Source organism: Periplaneta americana, chromosome 11 (genome assembly GCF_040183065.1).
Source record: "Periplaneta americana isolate PAMFEO1 chromosome 11, P.americana_PAMFEO1_priV1, whole genome shotgun sequence".
Classification (NCBI taxonomy): domain Eukaryota; kingdom Metazoa; phylum Arthropoda; class Insecta; order Blattodea; family Blattidae; genus Periplaneta; species Periplaneta americana.
In genome coordinates, this window is record NC_091127.1 from 174,678,268 (window position 1) to 174,702,416 (window position 24,149).

The 24,149-nt window shown below is 34.8% G+C and overlaps 1 protein-coding gene across 1 annotated transcript in view; it reads right to left on the reverse strand.

Moving 5' to 3' along the window:
• Positions 1 to 1,789: 1,789 nt before the first annotated feature.
• Positions 1,790 to 24,149, reverse strand: part of LOC138709618 (cathepsin D-like) — a 50,548-nt gene continuing 28,188 nt past the window's right edge. Inside the window, exons 4-8 of the mRNA XM_069840518.1 lie at positions 20,962 to 21,280; positions 15,873 to 15,995; positions 9,558 to 9,705; positions 2,752 to 2,844; positions 1,790 to 2,097 (exon numbers count right to left, since the gene is read on the reverse strand). Of these exons, the coding sequence (XP_069696619.1) occupies positions 1,933 to 2,097; positions 2,752 to 2,844; positions 9,558 to 9,705; positions 15,873 to 15,995; positions 20,962 to 21,280 (848 nt within the window). The 3' untranslated portion in view covers positions 1,790 to 1,932. The remainder of the gene's footprint in view (positions 2,098 to 2,751; positions 2,845 to 9,557; positions 9,706 to 15,872; positions 15,996 to 20,961; positions 21,281 to 24,149) is intronic.

The following is a 24,149-nucleotide window of genomic DNA, read 5'->3' on the forward strand; positions in this document are numbered from 1 at the left end:
ACTGATAAGTTAACAGGTTCATATTTGGTTTTATATTCAATGAAAATAACAATAATACCAATCTTACCTCTTCGCAGTCTCTTCGTGCTAAAGCCGATATGTATTCTTATTCAACAACTCGTAGTGCGTTTATGTTTTGTTATGAAGCTTTATTTAAATAACTTCATACAGTAATATATATACAAAATGCTCAGTTTCAAAGAAAATGTCTACATAACTTGTAAGAATAGCGCATACAGTATTTTACATCACATATTATTAATATTTAATATATATTATATTTTAGAGAGAGAGTCTTTAAGTTGTTTTACCATTTTCTTTTTGGAAATTTCTAAACAATTTGTTTATCCGTCTGTTTTTATCTTACACACGTACATACACACTTGCATTTTTTCTTACGTTTCAATGAGGTAAAACGTTGTGCAGTCATGGAATATGGTAACATCAGTAGGAATATTTAGGTGGTGTATAATTGAAATATAAGTATACTTCTTAATAATGCAGTTCCAATATCACTTTTACTCCAACAAATTTTTGACATTTGGTATGAAATAGCACGGCCGACTTGATGTTACCTTCGCTTTTTTTTTGTAAAGGAGAAGCGAAGCGAGCATCAAGTCGGCCGTGGAAATAGCAACTGAATTTAAAGTGATGTGATGTTTATTGACTTTACTGGCTTTGAGCCAGAGGCCGTTTTAGGGTCTTATACGCGCAGGATGCCCTCTCCAGCCATTGTACATAAATAACAATAAATATATATTTACATACTTATACTATTTCTGGCTTAAGTGCCAGTAGGTGTGTGAGTGCGGTGATTGGCTTTTTATTTATTTTATTTTATTTTATTTTTTACTTTATGTTTTTTTTGTTTTAATTATTTTGGTGTAGGCCTAATTTGTTAATTTGGAATGCTTAAGGAATGGTGAACGGGACAAGAGTTCGGGGTAAAAGATATCAGTTGATAGACAGCATTAAAGTATTATATGGGGAGATTAAGAGGAAAGCAAGAAAGGGAAATGCTGGGTTTGCAGTTAAAGACCTGCTCTTGAGCAGAACACTGTGCATACATACATATATTTTGAGTTTCCCCTTCCGGTGGCAGAAGCGTCTGAATCGTTATGGAGACTTTCATGGTGTGGTGTTATTTTATTCATCTGCCTCTCTGTTGCTGTCGTGTGTTCTCTCAGACAGTATTCAAATTTCCAACACGTGTTTGTGGTTTTGTTTGTGTGTTTTAGTTTGGTGGTGGGGGCTGGTGGTAGTTGTAGAGGAGTTTCTGCAGTGTTGTTCTGTTGTTTGTGTTCGGGGGATTTGCGAAGATGTGTTGTGTATATACGCGATTTACTGCCGAATGTGTGTATTTCCTGTTTATGTTGTTTAGGTGTGTGAAGAGTGGCTTTGTTTTTGTCGTAGTGTAAACTGTGTTATTTCTGGTGCGTCTGTGCAGGTGGAAGATTTGGCGGAGAATTCTTCTTTCGCGTGCTTCAAATTTCAATTGGGTCGTTGGAGGGGCTTGTGCGAGGAAAATGGAGGGATGTATGCATAGGGATCTAACCAATGCTTTGTATAGGTGGAGGAGTGTTTCGGTTATACAACCGGGTCGATTGATGCCACTTAGGTAGCTTATTGCTCTGGTGGCTGCAATAATGGAAGTTCTGAGCGTGTACAGAGAAGTATCGTAAATTTTATGCAAAGATTTTTCATAAGTGGAGCTGAAGAGGAAGAAGAAGAAGAAGAAGAAGAAGAAGAAGAAATTGTAGAATATAATAATTCTCTAATGTGATAATGATAATGCAGCATGTTTGTTGGAAGTTGAAAAGATAAAGTCTCAAGTTCATTGTGAATATTTTTTTTACGGTGTGGAACTGCAGTATGTGATGCGCAATTGTCCATATCCGTTGTTCACTGGTATCATAGGCTCTTCCTTCTTTTTCATACTGCATTCGCAAAGCCAATACGTTGGTTCCCCATATCGAACTCAGTGTAGAATTTATTCAGAAAAGCATTTCCTAATATCCATGTTAAGCCAGACATTGGGAGGCCTTCCATACCTATAAATGCAGATACGCAGGTGGGGATATTGAAGAGTCCTTTTTGCTGTGTGAAAGAAAAGAAATTAACGTTAGCTAATATTATTACAAACATTTAAAATAAATGAAATATATGAAAATATTATAGGATCTGCATGATTTTGTTTTTATATACTTTAAATATTAAAATACAGTTTTAACTGGGGTATATTCGATGGTTCAGCCATCAGTTCATTGGAAATAATTAAATGTCATACAAAGAAGAAAAAATATATTTTTTTCGATACATACTTTGCCGATGAAATTGTCAGCTTAATCTACGTTGTACAAAGGAGAAATGAGAATTAATTATTCTTTCGATTCAAACTGTGACGTTTAATATATTAGCTTGATATACACTTTTTGACATGGAACATGGTCGCTCTTCTGTAACGCGAATTTGTCTTGAGTGTCGATCGGGTTAACGCGAGATTCAACAGAGGAAATATTAAGCATCAAGGTCTGAGGATGAAAACAAGTCGTAGTAGCGATATATTTATATGTCGCTGAATAGCAACGTATGGAAATGATTATTTATCGATAACTGCTTGCAAAATTGTAACTCTTTTGGAAACATTTATCATTTTGTTACTATGACAAATCACTGTATCTATTTATGAATGGAGAAAGCTGTAGATTTACTGTACTTGAATGACAAAGAAATGGGACACTCGATGCTTACCTTTATGATGTAGTCGTCACTGTTGAGTAGAAAAGTGATGCCTCCCAGGACAACTCTTATATCAGGCAGGTAGGGAGCCATCAAGCAGCTTACCTGAAAGATGAGTGCAAACATTTTTTTTTTTAAATTTTAGGCTTATGGTTTACAAATTGAGTAGGCCTGTAAGCAGATGCAGTAATTATTATTTACTTTTCATCCTTATTCAGGGATCCGTAGAGAACGTACATTACAATTCTTATATATTTGTTAAGTCATTTAAATATAATCCTACGTAGGTATTGAATTTGAGGATATCTGGTAAATGAAATCCGTAACTACAAAGATTTAACCTTAGATTTTAGCACAATATGCCGCATGTCGAATTTGTCATCTGCACTGCGGTACACCACAAAAGCTAATCTTTTGCAAAACTTCTCTTCTTCCGAATTAAAAGTTGTCACCATAGTCGGTGACTTATTTGTTCAATAAGTATGACTTTGTTAAGTTATACTTATTGGAAAATCTTAACTTATATGATTACGGTAGTCATAGTCGGCTAATAAGTCGTACTTTGTTGAGTTTCATTCAGTAGTGTAACTTATGTGTATACAAATAAGTCAATATTTATTGACTTTCAGTTAGCATATGACTCTGTTTGGAGAAATAAATTATTACTAAAACTCCAGAAATTAGTTATCTCCAGCAATATGTTCAGATGGATATCAGAATTCCTTAGTCAAAGATTCATTACCACTAAATTCAATAATTCACTTTCTAGTTACAGACAAACATATCGAGTTCTACCTCAGAGCGCTGTCCTCAGCACAACTTTATTCAGTATTTATATAAATGACTTACCCTCCCTATTAGAGGAATCAAGCATGAAAACAGCACTATTTGCAGATGATATAGTTTTGTGGACTTCCGGATCTTACAGACATAGAGACAAAATTGAAAATTCTGCTCTTAAAGCTCTAAATCAACTAAATGAATGGAATACATCAATTTTGATGACACTCAATTTAAGCAAAAGTAACTACCAAATATTTTCACTCGGTAAAAAAAGAAAGAGAATTCAATATCCAATACAATGGCCAACACCTTCCTAGGACTTATGAATCCAAATATATTGGAGTTATTTTCGATAGTAAGTTAACATGGAGCAACCATTTGAAATATATTTCTGAAAAAGCTCGTAAAAGATTCTCCCTTCTAAAAAGACTAGCAGGAAAGAAATGGGGATGCTCTAGGAATACTTTGAAAACTACATACAAAATGTTTATACAGCCAGAGCTGACATACTGCGGATAAATTTTAATTACTTCACCTTTCATAAACGATATAGAATATGTTCAAAACCAAGCTCTCAGACTCATTACTGGTGGAATCAAAACAATTCCAATAGATTCTATGAGATTCCTCACTAATATTAATAGTATCAAAATGACAATAGAAGAAAAAGCACTGATTTAATATGAAAAACTTATCAGATTACAAGGAAACAATTGGTATTCCTACAGTCCTCTCTGTAGATTGAAAACTCAAAAAAGTTTCATATCCATTGTTCAAGAATTAAAACAGAAAATCAATATCCCGAATTTAAAAGAAAACTTACAAATTAAACCAAACCCTTTAACTCTATTAAATATAGAATACAGGGTGTTTAAAAAATACGGGGCATAATTTCAGGTATGTATTCCCACATGTAGACAATCAAAATAGTTTATTACAACATGTGTCCGGAAATGCTTCATTTCCGAGTTATGGCCTTCACAACATTGAAATTCACCGGAACGTTTTTCTTTCCGCAGGTCGTTGTCATTACAGATGTTCAAAATGTCCACCTCCTGCTTGAATACAGACCTCAGAACATGCCACAATTCGATTCCGAAGGGATTCCAAATCAGGCACCAGAGACGAATAAACCAATGATTTTAAATGGCCCCACAAGTAGAAATCGAGAGGGTTCAGATCAGGTGAGCGTGGAGGCTAAGCAATTGGGCCACCTCTACCTATCCATCGATCAGGAAACCTTCGATCCAAGTACCGGCGAGCCGTACGACTGAAGTGTGCAGGAGCGCCATCATGCAAGAAGTGAATGTATTGACGATTGATCAGTGGAGTGTCTTCTAAAACATGAGGTATGGTGTTTTCCAGGAAGTTTGTGTACGCCTGCCCCGTAAGTCTGTTTACAAGTACATGGGGTCCAACTAATCGATCACCAATGATACCGGCCCACATGTTGAGGGAGAACCGCACCTGCTGATGAGATGGAACAGTTGCACGTGGGTTTTCATACGCCCATACATGCTGATTGTGGAAATTTGTTATGCCATCTCGTGTGAACTGTGCTTCATCTGTAAATAATACTAAGGCAGGAAAGTTCGGATTTACACCACACTGCTGCAAGAACCACTGACAGAACCTAACTCGTGCAGGGTAATCTGCTGGTGACAGGGCCTGTACACGTTGCAAATGATAAGGATACAATTGATACTCTTTCAACAGTCTCCAGACAGTCGTATGAGGAACATTGACTTGCAACGCTACCCTTCGTGTGCTGATAGAAGGAGTTATGTTCACAGCCTCCAGAATCTCCTCCTGTACTTCTGGAGTTGTAGATCTTGGTCGTCCCCTTCCCAAACCAGGAGAGTTAAATTTTCCATACTCGCACAGACGGTAATGGAGACGTACAAATGTCTTCCGATCTGGACATTGTCGCTGTGGGTACCTCTCCTGGTACAAACGACGAGCCAGCGCAGCATTGCCGTCCGCCTTACCGTGCATGAAGTGTATTTCTGTCAGCTCTTGATTTGAATACATGTCGCACAGTCTAACGCCTACACAACACTGAATGTAACCTTCTCCTCGGAATGAACTGTCAGAGTGCCCTCTTAATGTCTCCTTTGACGGCAACGACCTGCGGAAAGAAAAACGTTCCGGTGAATTTCAATGTTGTGAAGGCCATAACTCGGAAATAAAGCATTTCCGGACACATGTTGTAATGAACTATTTTGATTGTCTACGTGTGGGAAATACATACCTGAAATTATGCCCTGTATTTTTGAAACACTCTGTATAATCTAAATTTAACAGAAGAAATACTGAAATCAGAAGTAAACACTGAAATACTGAAACAATTGTCTTTAGAGACAATTAATATTAGGTACCTTCCACAAAACTGGCTTCATTTATGCACCGACGGATCCTTGATCTCCAGAGAACTATGTGCCGGTGCAGGTGTTACGTGCTGTCTCTTCTCACTTTATAGATCACTTGGATATGGACCAACAAGTTTTGATGGTGAAATCATTGCAATAAGTGAATGTCTCAGGAATCTTCTATGCCACATCAATAAATTTAGGAATGCAGTTATATTGTGAGACTCCAAAGCAGCTATTCTATCAATCGTCTCTAAACACACACCTTAATCTCAAACAGCAGAAATAACTAAAATGCTCTCTCAATTAATATCACTCAATAAAAGAATTGTATTCCAATGGATACCATCCCATTGTGGAATCCTGGGAAACGAGAATGCGAATGCTTTAGCAAAGAAGGGCAGCACTGCTACTTACAGACCTGTTACTAAATCTACGTATTACTCTGTGAAGAGATTTATTAACTCTACATACTTAGACTTCAACAAACAAAATTTGATAACACAATCCCAAGGGAAAAAAATGGAACTCTCTGCATCAAAATCCACAGTTAATTCCCGATTTACCACGAAAATCGTCTGTAGCTGCATTTAGATTTTCAACAGGCCATGATTGTTTAGCTAAACACCTGCATAGAATTGGAATATATCAGTCCCCTAACTGCCCATTGTGCAACTCAAACCAAGAAATGGATTCGGAACACCTCAAAATCTGTGCTTCGGTGGCTTGTCATGATAATATATTTGAAAAATATTGGAGTGCAAGAGGTCAAATGACTTTATTGTCAAACGTCTGGCATTAGAAAACAACAACAAATAAGTCGAACTTATTGGTATGAGAAATTGCAAGGCCATTGTCACGACAATGTAAATCAGACAGTCGATTTTCTTTTGTCTCCAACTTTGTATGCATAGCTTCTGTACGATACAATAAAATGATTGATGTGATGTACGGAAAGAAGAAAAGAAAAATATTTCAGTTATGTACAGGAAGATGATTATATTGAAGGAGATTATTCTAAAATATTAAAGATTGTAGAGAATGAGAAGACCGACGCAGTTTTTTGAAGACAGAAGATTGCAGAAGAATTCAATTCGTCGATACATATTATGGAATATGTAAGTAAGCCTAATACAATATTTTTTTTTGAAAGTGTATATTATAACATAAAGAAAGAAATTATGAATTTCGTTTACGCGAAGTTGGAAATTTTATTGTGTTTTGGTTATAATGATTACGGAGATTTGGAAAACAACTACGGATAGGCTACTATGGATGAACATCAAATGTTATTGTTGTTGTTGTTGTTTGCTATTGTTGAATTTCTGACAACGAAATCATTAATTCTCTCGCTCTCCAGTATTTTTCACTCAAGGATGCCAAGTTGATAGTGGCTGGACAGTGCCAGTAAATCTACTGACATGAACCTGTCGCATTTAAGCACACTTAAATGCCATCGACCTAGGCCGGGATCGAACCCGCAACCTCGAGCACAGAAGGCCAGCGCAATTCCAACTACGCTACCTAGGCCGACAAATATCTCATATATTTATGGACTACGGTTATAGCTATATTTTAAGAACATTAAACTTATTTCAAAATTTTCCGTGGCATAAAATCTCAAGCGAAGTAGTAATCCAGAATAACTGGCAAACCTCACTATCTCGGTTTTGCAAGAGTTCTTTCCATTTTCAGAAGTAGGCCTACAGATTCCAAAACCTTTTCCAAAAACGAAACCTCCTTTTGAATTCAAGATCATTATAAAATTCAAAGCGACCCATGATGTTTCGCAAGTAATGCTTTTGGGCGCAAATTTCCTGCATTTCAATAACTTCCTTGGCCAGTTCTTTATAAACGTTATTAATTTTTAGGTTAAAACTGGCATAAGTCAGGGGTTCCCTTGACTTGATAAAGTTTAACTTATTTCATAACATAAGTCGCACTTGAGTCACTATGAATTGCAATAAGTTCAACTTCATGAAGTCAAACTTTGTAAAGTAATGCTTATAAAATAATAACGACTTATAATAAGTACGACTTATTTGGGCCGAAATCTGTAATTGAGACGAGATTTAAGTTCGACTTCTATAGGGTAGAGTAGCATAAATCGCACCGCTTCCTAAATCGCACCACTGCTAGTTTAAAACAAATTACTATAGTAGTGTAGCATCTAGTGGTATTGTTACAATCTACCATATGAACTTCCACCATGTCACTTGATTTCTGCCACTTCTTTGTGTCAGCAGCGTGCTGATAGTGTATCTAATATAATCGCTCAGGTGGATGTATATTTAGCTAACATTTTGTAACTAAATAACGGATTTGAATGCAAAGGAATCCATAATCTTAAGATGTTATTCGTTTAATGAGGCATTAAAGAACATTTAACTTAGTAGGATTTTCGAACATGTGGTGATTATAGGCTAGAATGAAGGAAATAATAACTTATGACGTAGTTTCTTAATTCGCACCACTTTGTAGGTGCCTAATTTGCACCGGTGCGATATGAGCAACTGTAGCAAATCTAACCGTACAAAAGAAGGTCCCAAAAATTTTAACTGAACTAGGAATGTATCAGGTGGGTGCAATATCAAGTGGTGAGAAGGGCGTTAATACAACAAGTGTGGGTTGTACAAGCGCACCAGGTATTTTGTGCCTCCTGTGATAATTTTTAAACGTCAGACAGTGCATCCTTCATTATCAGCTGGTGTTCCTCCAGGATCATTATTTGTTTGCTCTGAGTCAGGTTACATCAACAGTGAACTATTTGTCGAATAGCTCAAACATTTTATTTGTCACTCAAACTTGCCATAGAAAAAAGTGCTGCTTCTGTATGTCCACCTATACGCCTCATTCCAAAAATGTAGAAGCTAGATTATCTCGGGAAAATGGTATGCTCCTGTTTCAGCTTTCTCGTCATAATACTCATAGGCCTAGCCTTTAGATGTTTCTACCTTCAAACCATTTCAGACAGCTATATCATGAAACAGTTCTTAGGTGGCTTCGAGATAATCGTGGAGAAAAGGTGAAGCATTTTACAGTTTGAACTGCCTGGTGAAGCACATGGCAAATGTATAAAAATAAAAAAAAAACGCATCCAGAAAGTTTAAATGTTAGGTAATTTATGCCCAATTTTTTCAATTTCATTTGAAGATGCGTTACTCTTTTTCATTAATTTCAGTAAACTTGTAATTTGCATTTATTACATTATTCATATTAAATACTCTTCAATATGTTAATATGAAGCTCTCCTTCATCCTGTCCCCTGCAGATAAAGAGGTGCGATTTAAGAAACCGCAGGTGCTATTTAGGAAACTAGTTGCCTAAATGGCACTACTGACATGTGTTTCGAAAATTTCATTTTAATTAAAAAATATTAAATCAAATCCAAGCATTCTTTTTTACATCAAAGGTAAATGTTCTGGAAATGTATCTCTGTAAAGGAATTCAGAAAATAAAAATTGTATTGTTCAATAAAAATTATAAATGCTAAAGTGGTGCGATATAGGCAACCTTACCCTACAAGTATGACATCTCGACTATGAATACCGACCATAGACCTAGTTTTTATGTTGTTATGAAACTTAACGTTTTTATCTGTTAATAAAAATATTTGTGGAACCTAATTCACGGTCTATTTTGGTTGGTGCCTGCGTTTGTTCTTACCTTGTACGTTTCGTCATCACTTAAAATAGCTCCTATGGCAATATTAAGCTTCCGAACAAGATCTGGAGGACCTCTAATCATGCTGGTGCCGGTATCGGCAGTGCCTTCGCAGCCTTCTTCACACAGAATTACGCCATTTGTCTCTATTCTGCAGAAGAGAGAATGGTTCAGATTGCAATGCGACAGTATGGAAAATGTTGGGAGATTTGAACTGTGAGCGAATTAATATCATCATTCTATACTTCCACCGTAATCAGGGTACGAATTAAGATTTCTGATGAGGGGGGGATAGAATCCTAGATAGAGAATACCATACATAAAATAATTATTATCCTCATTCGATACGGCTCAACGCTTGGTCGCACTGAGTTGCTTGTCTTGCATCTTGGTCATAATCAGGGAAAGGATTTATATGTAAATACATATTTACTTATAAAGCTAATATAATTTATATTTTGCATTATCTTTATGTTTCACAATGTGTAGGGTTGAAAAATCCTACTTTTATTTTCCATATTTTTCCATATTTTAGAGTTTAGTACATATTTTCGTTAATTTCCATATATTTTCCATATTTCATATAAAACAGTCCATATTATATTAGGTTTAACAATAAAACAAAACAAAATTCCATTAACTTTTAAAAATACATTTCAACAATAGAGATTTAAACACATGTTCAGTAATCCCTTTAACATCAGAGTTATTTGAAAATTAGCAGTCCTATCAACAATGGGAAAGTAAGTTACAAAACTGTATTAATTTAATTTAAAATTTTTAACAGACTTCAGTTGTGCAGCTCAACAGTTAAATGCCAGTCAGAGTACACATAGGTTCAGTTTTGTAAATCATACTATAAAGACGGTAAATATGCCAAAAGTACGTCATTCAGTCAATTTAAAATCAAAACTAACAAGTTACATTTCAGAATTTAAAGAAGATGGTTTATCAACTGACAATAAAATATTATTTTGTAATTTGTGTCAGTGTGCAGTATCATCTACACAAAAGTTCCTGGTGCAACAACACATTACAACTAGTAAACATCAGGCCAACAAACAACTAAATTCCAAGCAGAGACAATTGTTTTTAACACAACCAACAACATCGAATGTAAGATCTGAGTTTAACATCGACCTGTGCCGTTCTCTCATCTCTGCTGATATTCCTCTCTACAAACTAAAGAATAAGGTCTTCAGGGAATTCCTTGAAAAATATACTCAACATACAATCCCGGATGAGTCAACACTTAGGAAGACGTATGCTCCATCCATCTACGATGAGACAATACAGAAGATAAGAGATGAAATTAAAGATAGTTCAATTTGGGTTTCCATTGATGAGACTCCCGACAAAGAAGGTAGACTTGTTGGTAATGTAGTTATCGGTTTGTTAAGTGAACAATATTCTGAACGAATTCTTTTACATTGTGATGTTCTAGAAAAGTGCAATAACAAAACTATAGTTAAACTGTTCAACGAAGCTATGGGTATCCTGTGGCCAAAGGGTATTATGTACGATAATGTGTTATTCTTTATTAGCGATGCTGCCCCTTATATGGTCAAAGCTGGACAAGATCTGTTGTATATCCTAAATTGACTCATTTTACTTGTGTGGCGCATGCATTTCATCGTGTGGCAGAAGTGGTCAGAGACAATTTCCCTAAAGTAGATTTGTTGATTTCATCAGTGAAAAAAGTATTTCTCAAAGCTCCCAGTAGAGTTAACGTGTTGAAAGAAATGTACCCTGAAATTCCATTGCCACCAAAGCCAATTTTAACTAGATGGGGTACATGGCTAGAAGCAGTTGAATATTATGCCGAACATATAGACTCTATTAACAATGTTCTCCTTGCATTGGACTCTGAAGATGCAGTCTCAATTGATACTGCGAAAACAGTTACCTGTGACATAAGTGTGAAGAATGACTTAGCTCACATTCAGCATACATTTTCATGCATCATAAAAACGCTCAAAAGTCTCCAAAATAGGCACCTTTCACTATCTGAAAGTTTTGAAATTATAAATAGTACTGTGGAACAACTGAATCGTGGTAGAGGTAAAGTTGCAGATGCAGTAAGAGCTAAGGTGGACACTGTACTTTCAAAAAACCCTGGATATGAAGAACTACAAAAGGTTGTTGCTGTGATGAGTGGTGAATCAACAGTGAAGATTAACTTGGACTTATCCCCAGCAGACATTGTGAAATTGAATTATGTACCAGTTACTTCTTGTGACGTCGAACGCTCTTTTAGTCAGTATAAATCTATCCTCAGAGACAATAGAAGAAGATTCACTTTTCAGCACTTGAAAGAAATGTTTGTAACCTATTGTTATGGTAACAGACAATAAAAATTGTGTTTTGTTGAAACTACATTGGAAGATAAGGTACGTCCATTATATTTTTTGTTTAGTTTGATTAAAATGTACCAATATTTAACGTACATAGTCATTTTTTTATAATTTTAAGTCCATATTTAATTCCATATTTTGGTAAAAATCCATATTTAATTCCATATTTTGGTAAAAATAACTACATATATATTTACATATTTCATATATTTTTAGTCCATATAAATCCGTTCCCTGGTCATAATAATAATTATATCCATGAGCAAGCTTAAGATAAGATGTGTAATTCCTAAGTTATTGATTGTTGTCAGCTTGCCAGTGATGATAATACATCAATATTATTTTCTTTGCTTACTTTATACTTTATAAAGTATACTCGTATTAAAATAATAAAATTATATTTTGTGAGAAGGGGATAGAAGTTATTCCTGGCAGGGATGTTAATACGAATTTATGAGAGGGGGATAACTTTCCAACAGAGAGGGAAATCCCCCTCATCCCCCCGTTAATTCGCATCCTGATCGTAATCACCACTGTCATCATTTCCGTATCATCATCTATAAGCATACTTTTACCGCCATCATGAACATCACTTCTACCATCGGAACACCAACATAAACATCATCCCATCACCATCAAGATTAACATTACAATTACCACCGCCATAGCTGTCATGCTCATTACAATAACTATCACCATCATCATCAACACGAACTATACTAACATATCCATATCTATTGCAACGGGCGCGGGTTCGATCCCCGCTTGGGCTGATTACCTGGTTGGGTTTTTTCCGAGGCTTTCCCCAACAGTAATCTGAATGCAAGGTAAACTATGGCGAATCCTCGGCCTCATCTCGCCAAATATCATCTCGTTACCACCAATCTCATCGACGCTAAATAACCTAGCACTTGATACAGCGTCGTTAAATAACCAACTAAAATAAAAATAAAAAATCTATTGCAACACCAATATCATTCCACAAATGTTAAGATCAACATTTCAATTATTACCACCGCTTACTTACTTACGGCTTTTAGAGAACCCAGAGGTTCATTGCCGCCCTCATATAAGCCATCAGCCCCTATCCTGAGCAAGATTAATCCAGTTCCTAGCATCATAACCCACCTACCTCAAATTTATTTTAATATTATACTCCCATCTATGTCTCGGCCTCTCCAAAGGGCTTTTTCCCTCAGATCTCGCAACTAACACTCTAAGCACCTTTATCTCGAACACCTTAATCTCTGTTCCTCTCTGAGTAAAATAATGATAAGCTAATAGATTTCTTAAATCTCTCATTCACAGTATGAGAAATAAACGTAATTGTTGCGAAACGCTTAAGACGTACAGTGAGGAAGTGTAACTTTTTTTTTTTTTTGGTGTGTAATTTGTGAATAAACTTGTGAGCTTACATTTCTACGCAGAAATGTTTAGAAAGTAGACATGTATAAGCAGGACCGGGTATTTATGGAAATCGCGAGAATCACGACATAATAGATACACAATAGATTTTTTACTAATCTTTACGAATTAAGTGATTACGATTAATAATAAGCTGATAAAACAATCGCGACAAATCGCAACATAGAGTTCTAACAGCGAAATATGAATATATTCGGGAATTATTATTATTGCGTCGTTTTATAGCAAATTTCATATTCTGAGGCTTTTTCGAATTTATTTTTTTCATTTGAATTTGTTATATATACAAGTAGGCTACATTACATGGTATTCCAGGTGTTCTGATTACATTAGTGAACTCAGAAGACGGAGAATTCAACATTTCACTAATAATAATTTGAAAGTGTACATTTGAGGGCTGCAAGTTTTTTTTCGTTTTTAATGAATGTGTGTTAAATACAGTCTCAATCCAACAATTATTGTCTATTGGCCATACCGCACCTTTACCAAAATCCAACGAACCTTTAATGTTAATTATTTGGAAAGTAATATTCATACTGAGTTAATACTCCAATTTTAAAATAATTGTATTTTACAAAATTTCCATTAATCTCCGCCTGTGCCGTTTATATTTCGGCACGTCTTTCTTTTCCTTTCTATTTCTTTTACATTTTTCTATCTTTATACTTTTCTCTGTTAGTTTTAAATATTCTAACTCTTCATAGATGGCTTGTAGTTTTTTCCTTTCTGATCTAGTTCTTCTTACTTCTCGTAGATGGCTTCTTTCCTCTCAGCTTTCTGTTTTTTCCGTATGCTCTGGTTCTGTTCCTATAACCTGTGATGAGTTGAAACCAGGGGAGCAGTTATTATTTTATCGAGGGAGCAGTTAATATTTTATAATAGCGCTTGCTGATTGGTTAAGACGGTGGCGTGAGTTTATATTTGGACTGTAAAGCGAGTTGTTCGCAGCAGTAGCGTGAGTCTGGTTGATGGACTCTTTCAGGTCGGATGTGTGCCGGCAGTTGAGGATGTGTGTGTGATAGGGTACGAGCTCCTACGTAGGCCGGGGATCGAACCGGGTTCGATAAGTCTACTAGAAGCTGCATAGTCCACGGTGTTGTGGGAACCTGCGAGTGTATTGCAGAAGATATTCGTGTGGAATTTAGTGGCGAGTTTTGGAATGTACTTATTAGCTTGAACTGCATTCATTTTCCTGACTGACTTGCGTTCAGTCAACTCTGGTCAAATACTGGTCGGTATTTTTATTTCAGAGGATCGTTTTTCTAGCTGAGATATAGCTAAAAGCCTACCACAATATACAATCAGATCAGTGAGTTGGTTTTGGCTTATGTTTTATTTAGTTATTGTAGTAGAACGAATTTAAAGAGTATGGAATTCACGATGAAGGCACCCATTGTTGTGTGACGTTTGAGGGGTGGCCAATTTGTATGTAAGGGCTATGTGTGTGCTGAGTGATGGTTATGTCAAGGTTGTATGACAAGATGGATGCCAGCGTGGGGAAGTACCTACCTATGTAAGGTAATTAGCTGGATTTGGTTTACGTTACTCTGTGAAGAAGATATTTTCTGTGCTACGAATTTATTTTGGGTTGTTCATTCAAATAAATAGTTGTGTTCAACATAGTGAGTGTGTGTTGTCACTTGACTACCTCGACACGCAGATTACCTTCCTGATCATAACGATTCATGGCAGGGTTAGTTTATTATTTAATTGTCTTGTATTCCAACCAGCAAGATTAGATAGACAGGAAGGCTGAGAACGCCTCACGCCAAGAGTACATATCAATCTCTAACAATCTCCGCCAACACCAATATTTAAAAAACACAAATGATAAAATTAATCTCCATAAATACCTGCCCCTGTGTATAGGCTTAATAATAATTTCTGAAGGTATTTTGTTAACTTTTTTAAGTAGTGACATATACTTAGTGAAAGATACCAAAATATATCAGAGAAACTGATTGTTAGATCATGTACAAAGATATCACCATAGTTACAATATTCGTGGCGGACCGAAGTAAATAATGGCGGTCTACTATCATTTCCAAAAACATTAGACTCACAGATAACTTTTTTTCTAGGGCAACCATAAAAGTTACAGAAAAATTTTATGAGACTTTTTTGTCCAGTAATTTATGCTTTATCATAAGAATTTTTTGGCAATTTATATCGTCTACACCCTATATATTATAACAATAAAAATAGAGGAAGATAGAAAAGTAAATTGTAGATAGACAAAATAAGATTTTTAAGATCTAAACCGTTACAAAAACGATAGAATAAGGAACGAAGGTATTCGAGCTCAGTTGAAAAATATTTAGTTTATGGCAAACAAGAACTTTTTTAATACATTCGAAACAGAAAATGAACTTGGAATAAATGCGGAAGAATTGTCTTGGAACAATATATTGGAGTCACAAGGACTTCAGAGAACAATACTTGATGGTGATGATAATTATCAATGCATATTTAAATTTTCTTTAACTTTATCCTGTTAAATTATAGAAAAGAGAAAAGGTAAATTATTATATTTTCTTACCTGTTCACCTGTATCTGCCAATATAACGGTTTGGTAACTGGAACGTAGGAGAAATTGCCCCTATAAAGTGAAGGATCGGAACCCCCGAGGATCAGCATGCCGCCTGGAGATGCGTCCTGGTCACTGGATACGACATGTCCTGATTAATAATGACAGTGCTAGGAAAAACAGAATTCTGTTCAGAACTCTCCAAATACTGCAACTGAATTCATCATACGAATGAGATAATACATCCTTTTTCTGTTCACAGCGTTTAACCAGAGGAAAAGATCATAAACAAGGAATTCGATATATATATATATATATATATATATATATATATATATAATTTGAACTGGTAATGGAAATTAAGGGAAAACGGCTGAACAGATTTTAATAAATAACCCCTCATTTTGAAGCTTGGAACTCAAAGTTTTTCAGAATAATAGTAGTTTTCAGTGAAATGTCAGTTTTCCTACATCATTTTCCTATTTTCCAAACTTCATCTTTCGTCAGTTTTTGGAACGAATTGCATTTCAATATAAAACAAAACACACACTACAATAAACAATAGGCTATTACACGAAGACCATGACCTGCAGGATTGCTGACATATTTAGAGCTCAAATGAAATTGGTTATTAAAAACTTCAAGACTTACTAAAAATAATTTACAGGTCTGATTCTGCTGTGTGTAATTTTCTAAGTACAGCTGTGTATTGGGTATTAAAATCTACAAAACTTGAGGTGGTTTGATGACATTATTACCACTAGAAATTAAATATTATTGTAGTTAATGCCATGATGTGACTATTTTTCATTAATTATACATATTAGTGCTATATTGATGATATGAAAGTGAAACGTTTTGGGGTTATGTAAGTAGATGTAGAGAATAACTTAAATTAGATCTTCATTTCTATAACTTACTGAGTGGCGGCTATATAGTATATATATATAACTACAAAACTTACGTAAGATATTGTTATTAAAAATAAAATACTTTTAGAGTTATTAATCAAGTGGGGTTGGGTCTTTTTCATATACTTAATGCCGGTGTGATGTAGATATTTACATGCGTCATTCTCTTCAGTATTGGCTCCAGAGAGCGCAAAAATTACAGTTCCTAAGAAAAGACCAAAAGATATTACTTACTGACAAATAAGAAGCCTACAAAATTATGTAGTCTCCCGATCATTTCAGCAAGATCTCTTAGCGAGATAAAATGATTCTATCCTCTACATTTCAAGCTCTACATGTAGCAGCTATACCAAATTGCATAGAAAACCTGACATTTGTTTAACTACAATTCACAATGACCTGAATTAGCTATTGCTTTACTCCCACCTGAAAAACCCACTGATCGTCCTGACATTGTTACTTAGGTTTTCGCGTTGAAACTCAAAAACTGAAGGTGGATAGGTTCAAGAAAAAGTATTTGGCATAAAAAAAACCATTCAGAGGGAGTATGTTTCATTATTACGGAAGCAAATATCTTTCAAAATATCTGGTATTCTTCATTGAAAATAAATCTGACAAATTTTTATTTCAACATCTAATTAACTTAGTTTGCAGCATTTGTTGCACAAGCCACTATATCATCGGCTTACAAGCAAAACACATTAAGTAAAAAATATTACCTCTGATAAAAGGCGTTTTGAAAGCTCTTAACAAAACTGAATCCTAAAAATATTAGTTTTAGCAAGTTGTTTCTCTTTATGTGTATTTAATTTTCAAATGCTAAGTCTATACACATACGTACATTATGTTTATTATATACGCCTTTTTCTCAGAAGCAATATTTTTAACTTAATGTGTTTTGCTTGTAAACCGACGATGTAAGAAATGAGCTGAATACATATCTAATAGCGTTCCATGATTCATTCTTGAAATAGGCTACTTCTTTTTCAGCTTATACATATATATTTTGATTAAATGGCGATCTTACTCGTGTTAATTGTGTAAGCATGTGCGGCTTCCAGCTGTTTCGGTGCTTCTTCACACCATCCTCAGAGCCTACTAGATCTCGGCGTCATCTCGAACTTCGCTGCCTGTTGTGTGAGTGCGTTCGATTGTTGAAAAGTGTTGAAATGTGGTGTCAAATAGTGTGTGTGTTCTGAAATTGATCTGTGTGTTGAGAATTTGAGTTGTGTGTTGAGATCAATTTCAGAACACACACACTATTTGACACCACATTTCAACACTTTTCAACAATCGAACGCATTCACACAACAGGCAGCGAAGTTCGAGATGACACCGAGATCTAGTAGGCTCTGAGGATGGTGTGAAGAAGCACCGAAACAGCTGTAAGCCGCACATGCTTACACAATTAACACGAGTAAGATCGCCATTTAATCAAGTATTTATATTCAAGTGTTAAAAGTAGTGTACGAAAGATTCAACATGGAATATATATTTTCATGAACTGTGTAAACAGACAAGCGCAACTCGCCAAATTCGGGTCTAACATCAGGCATGAGGAGGATGGCTAGATATCAGTTTAATAGTAATATGCGTTACAAGAGCGGTATGTTGAAGTTTTCATGTTCGAGGAAAAGTTTGAAAAAGCGAAACGTAGTTGAGCTTTTTTAATTTCCGAGAATTGAAAGAAAACATACCGCTCGTGTATCGTAAATTATTTTGTGCGAAGATCGTTTATTACATACCTGAAAGAGGAATTTCTAATTAGTTGCAATGAAATCTCCATCTTGGTTTCTGTTCAATGACGGCAATTTTGGAAAACAAAAATATCTATCTTCAACATTGTTGCTTTAAAATGTTTTCTGTGTTTACTATACTCCAGCAGGCCGTGATATACGTCTGTCTTTTTTTTCCCCCAGTTTATGATGAGTCTGGAATCTTGTTGATTTTTTCACGGCTTCCTTAATGTTACTTGCATCACGAATGCAGTAACTTTAGTGGAGTTGTAGAGTTTACTTAATTTTTGCATATATTTAAAAACAATAATTAACAGTGCAATTTAGGTGAAATCGCAGTGGTAAGTTTCCAATTTATAATTATTACTATATTGATGGCGAAGTGTATCAACATCGGTTAAAAACGCAGTAATCATAGATTACGAAACGACGGTTAAACAGTAACAGTGGTTAAAATGTAATTTCTGTGCACTATTCACAATTACCGATTACTTAAACATGGCTAGCTGACACCTCATTTAACCAGAGTAATGTCTATGATGGTACACTGTCTCTACAAAATTACTAAAGGAAAGCATCCATACCGCTGCAAAGATAATAGTCAACGTCTAAAAACGGCTGCGCTCACTCGTTCTACATCGAAATGAACGTGTCCTACATTTTCGTTTTGCATTTGTTTGCCTTTGGGCGCGGTTATATTTGCGAGTTGCATTTCTTTGCTTTTCAGTGCTGTTAGGTTAAAATCGTACAAAATAAAAAATTGAATGCAAAAATGATTATATCCCAATGTGAGGTTGAAGTATCGATAGACTCAATTACTAGGTTTAAATATTATATATATATATATATATATATATATATATATATATATATATAAAGATGGAATATCTATCAAGGAAAAGGATGCAGAAGATTAGTAGGAATGTGTATACGATCCAGGACCCCATTTATTTACACGAGGGAACTGTTCATTATCCCAAGATCCATACATAACCTCTCTTTGTTCAGCCATTGACATGGAGAAAGAGATATTCGAGTATTCCCCCTTTTAGTACAGAAAATAACAGTTACATAGAATCGTAATATAAGCAACCGATCCATAGGAGAAATATGACTTTTTGTGTTATTTCAAGTGATCCATTTGTAGATTTTATAAACGAAATACCTCCTGAAATTTTCTGTCACCCAATTCCTCGTAAGAATTCTCTCTTTCCACTAAAGAAACTTCACGTTCACGCTCTATCCAAGAAATTCAAGTAGGCTACTGTGCGATAATAATTGTCTTTGAAATAAACATCTGTGGCTCTGGCCGCCATTTTGCTTTACTTGCTCTTCTAATCACTGGTTATCTCTTTTAACCGCTCGAATATGGCCGGTTAGAGATTACTGTGGTTAACCTCCTATTTAAGTCGTAACCGAGGTCGATCCACTGTAAAAATGCTTAACCAGCGGTTAGGTGACAATTTTAACCGGTGATTACACTAACCGACGTTGATGCACGTGGGCATGAACGTCTCTAAAAATAATATGTTAAAAGCCTAAAGCAGTAAAATCAATATGTCACTTAACCGGTAAGAAGAGGGAAATTGTTATACGTGTGTTAGGTTGGGAATGCTGAATGTGGAATTTTAGACTTTCCACGGATTGGTTTTGTGTGGAAACCAAGCAAATACGCACGATCTCGCACAAAAGTAATATTAAGTGTCCGCGTAGGCTTCCGCGGCTGGTGTACATGGTGTGTGGATAAGCTTCAGGGCTTCTACCGCGTTGTCTTGGTGTTGGTGGCTGACGTTTCGACCGCTGTGTTGTGGTCATCTTCAGAGCAGTTGCTGGATAAGGACCTCAACCGGATTGGACAACGAAGGACCAATCAGATGCCAGAAGGAGAACCTACGACCTATCACCGAAAATACTCCCCCATCGAGACTACTATATATATATATATATATATATATATATATATATATATATATATATATATATATATATACACATATATATATATACGAGCTCGCAGACTATTTCCTTATCCAACTGCTCTGAAGATGACCACAACACAGCGGTCGAAATGTCAGCCACCAACACCAAGACAACGCTTATCCACAGACCATAAAAGTAATATTACTTGATTAAATAATTTTATTTACGTAAAAAAATGAATAATTATTCTGCTGATGATTTCGATGTCAAGTGCAGCACATTAATCAATAACAACACGAAATCAATAATTTTTCCGATGTCTCTTTTGGAACATCCGTGGACCATAGTCATCGTTTTGTAAGTAGAAAATAAGACTAGGCTACGTTACAAAATATGGATTTTCTTGCTATGAGCAGTAGGTCCAGCAGTCTCTGATATTCCATTTTATTTTCCTTTGTTAGTTAGGTAGGAAATAAAATTATTAGCTAATTTTTTCTTAAATTCCTTCACCACAAACAAACATGTGAGCATTACCTGTTGAAGTGGAATGAGAAGACAGGCTGGGGGATGAGGTTCTGGTAGTACATGTTGTAGAACACAGGAACGACGGAGGCTTCGGCTAGTGGACTGAACGCTAGTCCCAGAATGCCGTCAAAGGTCCTTAACAAGAACGGGAATGTGGGCTGTGCCGTCACTTCCAGAAAAGTCTGGTTTCGCACCGGCAAGCCGCCGATGGTGACGGTGTCCTTTGTTAGGTAGCCTCCCACAACTCCCGTGCCGTAATGGATCTTGATGTTCGTGCCGTTTGGTTGATACGTCGAAGAAGTTGAGCTGGAATACTTGCGGTGGAAATCTGCAAAAGATGTCACAGTATTTAATATGACAGCGGTGTCGTCTATCACTAGGTTTCTAAATAAATAAATAAATAAATAAATAAATAAATAAATAAATAAGTAAATAAGTAAATAAATAAGTAAATAAGTAAATGAGTAAGTAAATAAGTAAGTAAATAAATAAGTAAATAAATAAATAAATAAATAAGTAAATAAATAAATAAGTAAGTAAATAAGTGAGTAAGTAAATAAGTAAATAAATAAATAAATAAATAAATAAGTAAGTAAATAAGTAAGTAAATAAGCGAGTAAGTAAATAAGTAAGTAAAATAAATAAATAATTAAATAAGTAAGTAAATAAGTGAGTAAGTAAATAAGTAAGTAAATAAATAAGTAAATAAATAATTAAATAAATATGTAAGTAAATAAATGAATAAATAAATAAGTAAGTAAATAAGTAAGTAAATAAATAAATAAGTAAATAAATAAATAAGTAAATAAGTGAGTAAATAAATAAGTAAATAAATAAATAAATAAGTAAATAAATAAATAAGTAAATAAGTAAGTAAATAAGCGAGTAAGTAAATAAGTAAGTAAGTAAAATAAATAAATAATTAAATAAGTAAGTAAATAAGTAATTAAATAAGTAAGTAAATATTTAAATTATTTAATTAATACATAAATAAATAAGTAAGTAAATAAGTAAATAAATAAATAAATAAATAAGGAAGTAAATAAGTAAGTAAATAAGTGAGTAAGGAAATAAGTAAATAAGTAAATAAATAAATTAATTATTTAATTAATACATAAATAAATAATAAATAAATAAATAAGTAAATAAGTAAGTAAGCAAATAAATAAATAAGTAAATAAATAAATAAATTACAGTATTTATGTAATATATGAGAAACAATAGACATATTGAACAAATTCATAGAAACATTTCAATAGAATTCTCGTTTGATGTAATCCCAGAATGCCCTTTGGATAAAATTGGTAATGGACACACACTGATAATTTTACAGGGAAACGCTTTAAAGATACAAAATAAATTACAAATTTTTAATTTAATTGTTAGCCTATATCTTTAAAAAGTTTATGTTGGCTTTTATTTGCCGAGTGTGTACAACGTTACGCTCGATTCCTATTCTTGCAAGCCATGTTCAATTAGAAGGCTAGCGGTGTCAAAGAGGACGGAAGCTTTGTAGTTTCAATAATTTTAATTATGTCGCTGTCCATTGTCGTCGTCAAGTCTTTTGAAAGCCGCTCCAATACTCCACGCGGAGTTGCAAATTTTAGCAGTGTGTCTTGTTCTAGTTCACAGTGAAATTATATTACAGTTCAGTGTATAATAAAAATGTGGAGGCCGTGGGAAGCGAGTGAAGTGTCGGAACCGATACCCATGAATGTCAATAACGACGATGGTAAGTAAGTAAAATTGTAAAAAAAGGGACCTAAGACACCTAAAAAGCGTGGACACAAAGTCACAAAATTTAATAAAGTAGATGGTTTTACGTATGATTACATTCGCCGTGAAATATATAGTTCTTACAATAAGGGCCAATCCTTAACAATAAAAGAATTATTACAAAAAGTCAAACTTTCCGGTTTTCCTTATGGAGAAACATTTAATTATTTATTTAAATAATTAATTTAAAATAAATAATCTAAATAATATAAATAATCTTCAAATGAACTCATGCATTGAGCAATTAAGCCTAGCCCATATCCATGTTATATTAATATATAGCAGCAACAAACAAGACGTGACAACGTCGCATTTTCATTTTATTATCGGTGCATGCAATAAAGACCTACAAATCTTAAAAGGAATGCCGCTGCCTAATAATTAAACGAGGCAACTTTACAAGGATGAGTATTATTAGTATTATGATTATTATTATTTTGTAAAGCTGTTGTTGAGTGAGTAGAATTACTGTGTCATGGTTAAGGTTATGGTTCGTTTCAGGTAACCATGGTGTTGAAACAAATGAATAATACTTCTTGCATTCAAAGTCGTGCGTAACTTTGTGTATGGTACGTATAATCCAGAATTTTTAACAATGTGTATTTTTTAAAATTTAATGACAATGAAAAAACATTGATGCAATGAAGTCAATTCTTGACAAATATTAAAACACCAGAGAGGTTTGCTACACAATTTATACACAAAATTGCCGTGACATTTTGATTTCGAGAAATGTATGGGTTACCTTTATTACATCGAGTCTCTCGATCCAAGAAACGTTACAATGATAAGTAATTATTATAAATGTATAGACTCGAAACAAACTAATTATGATGATGCTTGGGATGATGGTGCCTAATTACTTAATTTACATTTAATTCACGTTAAAATTTTATTCCGACTTGACTCGTTTTTATAGTATAGGTCTACAATTATCCTTCTTTCCATTTGGTCACTATTTATATAATTTCTGGGACATCATTGAATATATACTTTATCCAACTCTCATTGTCCACAGCTGTGGAGTAAGGGTTACCCTGCCTGACCTTGAAACGAGCGAGCCCGGGTTCGAATCCTGGTTGGGGCACGTTACCTGGTTGAGGTTTTTTTCCGGTGTTTTCCCTCAACTTATTGCGAACAAATGCTGGGTAACTTACGGCGTTGGATCCTGGACTCATTTCGCTAGCATTATCACCTTCATCTCACTCAGACCCTAGATAACCATAGCAGTTGGTAAAGCGTCCTAAAATAACCCACTAATCCAACTGTCATTGTAATGTGGTTATACAAGGTGTATCTAAATTGGTGTCAAATATTTCGGGGACGTGTTCCTAACATCAAAACAATTAAAAAAGTTAATAAGAACATGGGTCCGAAAACCATTCATTAGGCAGTTATTAAAGGATTTGTCCTTCATTGAC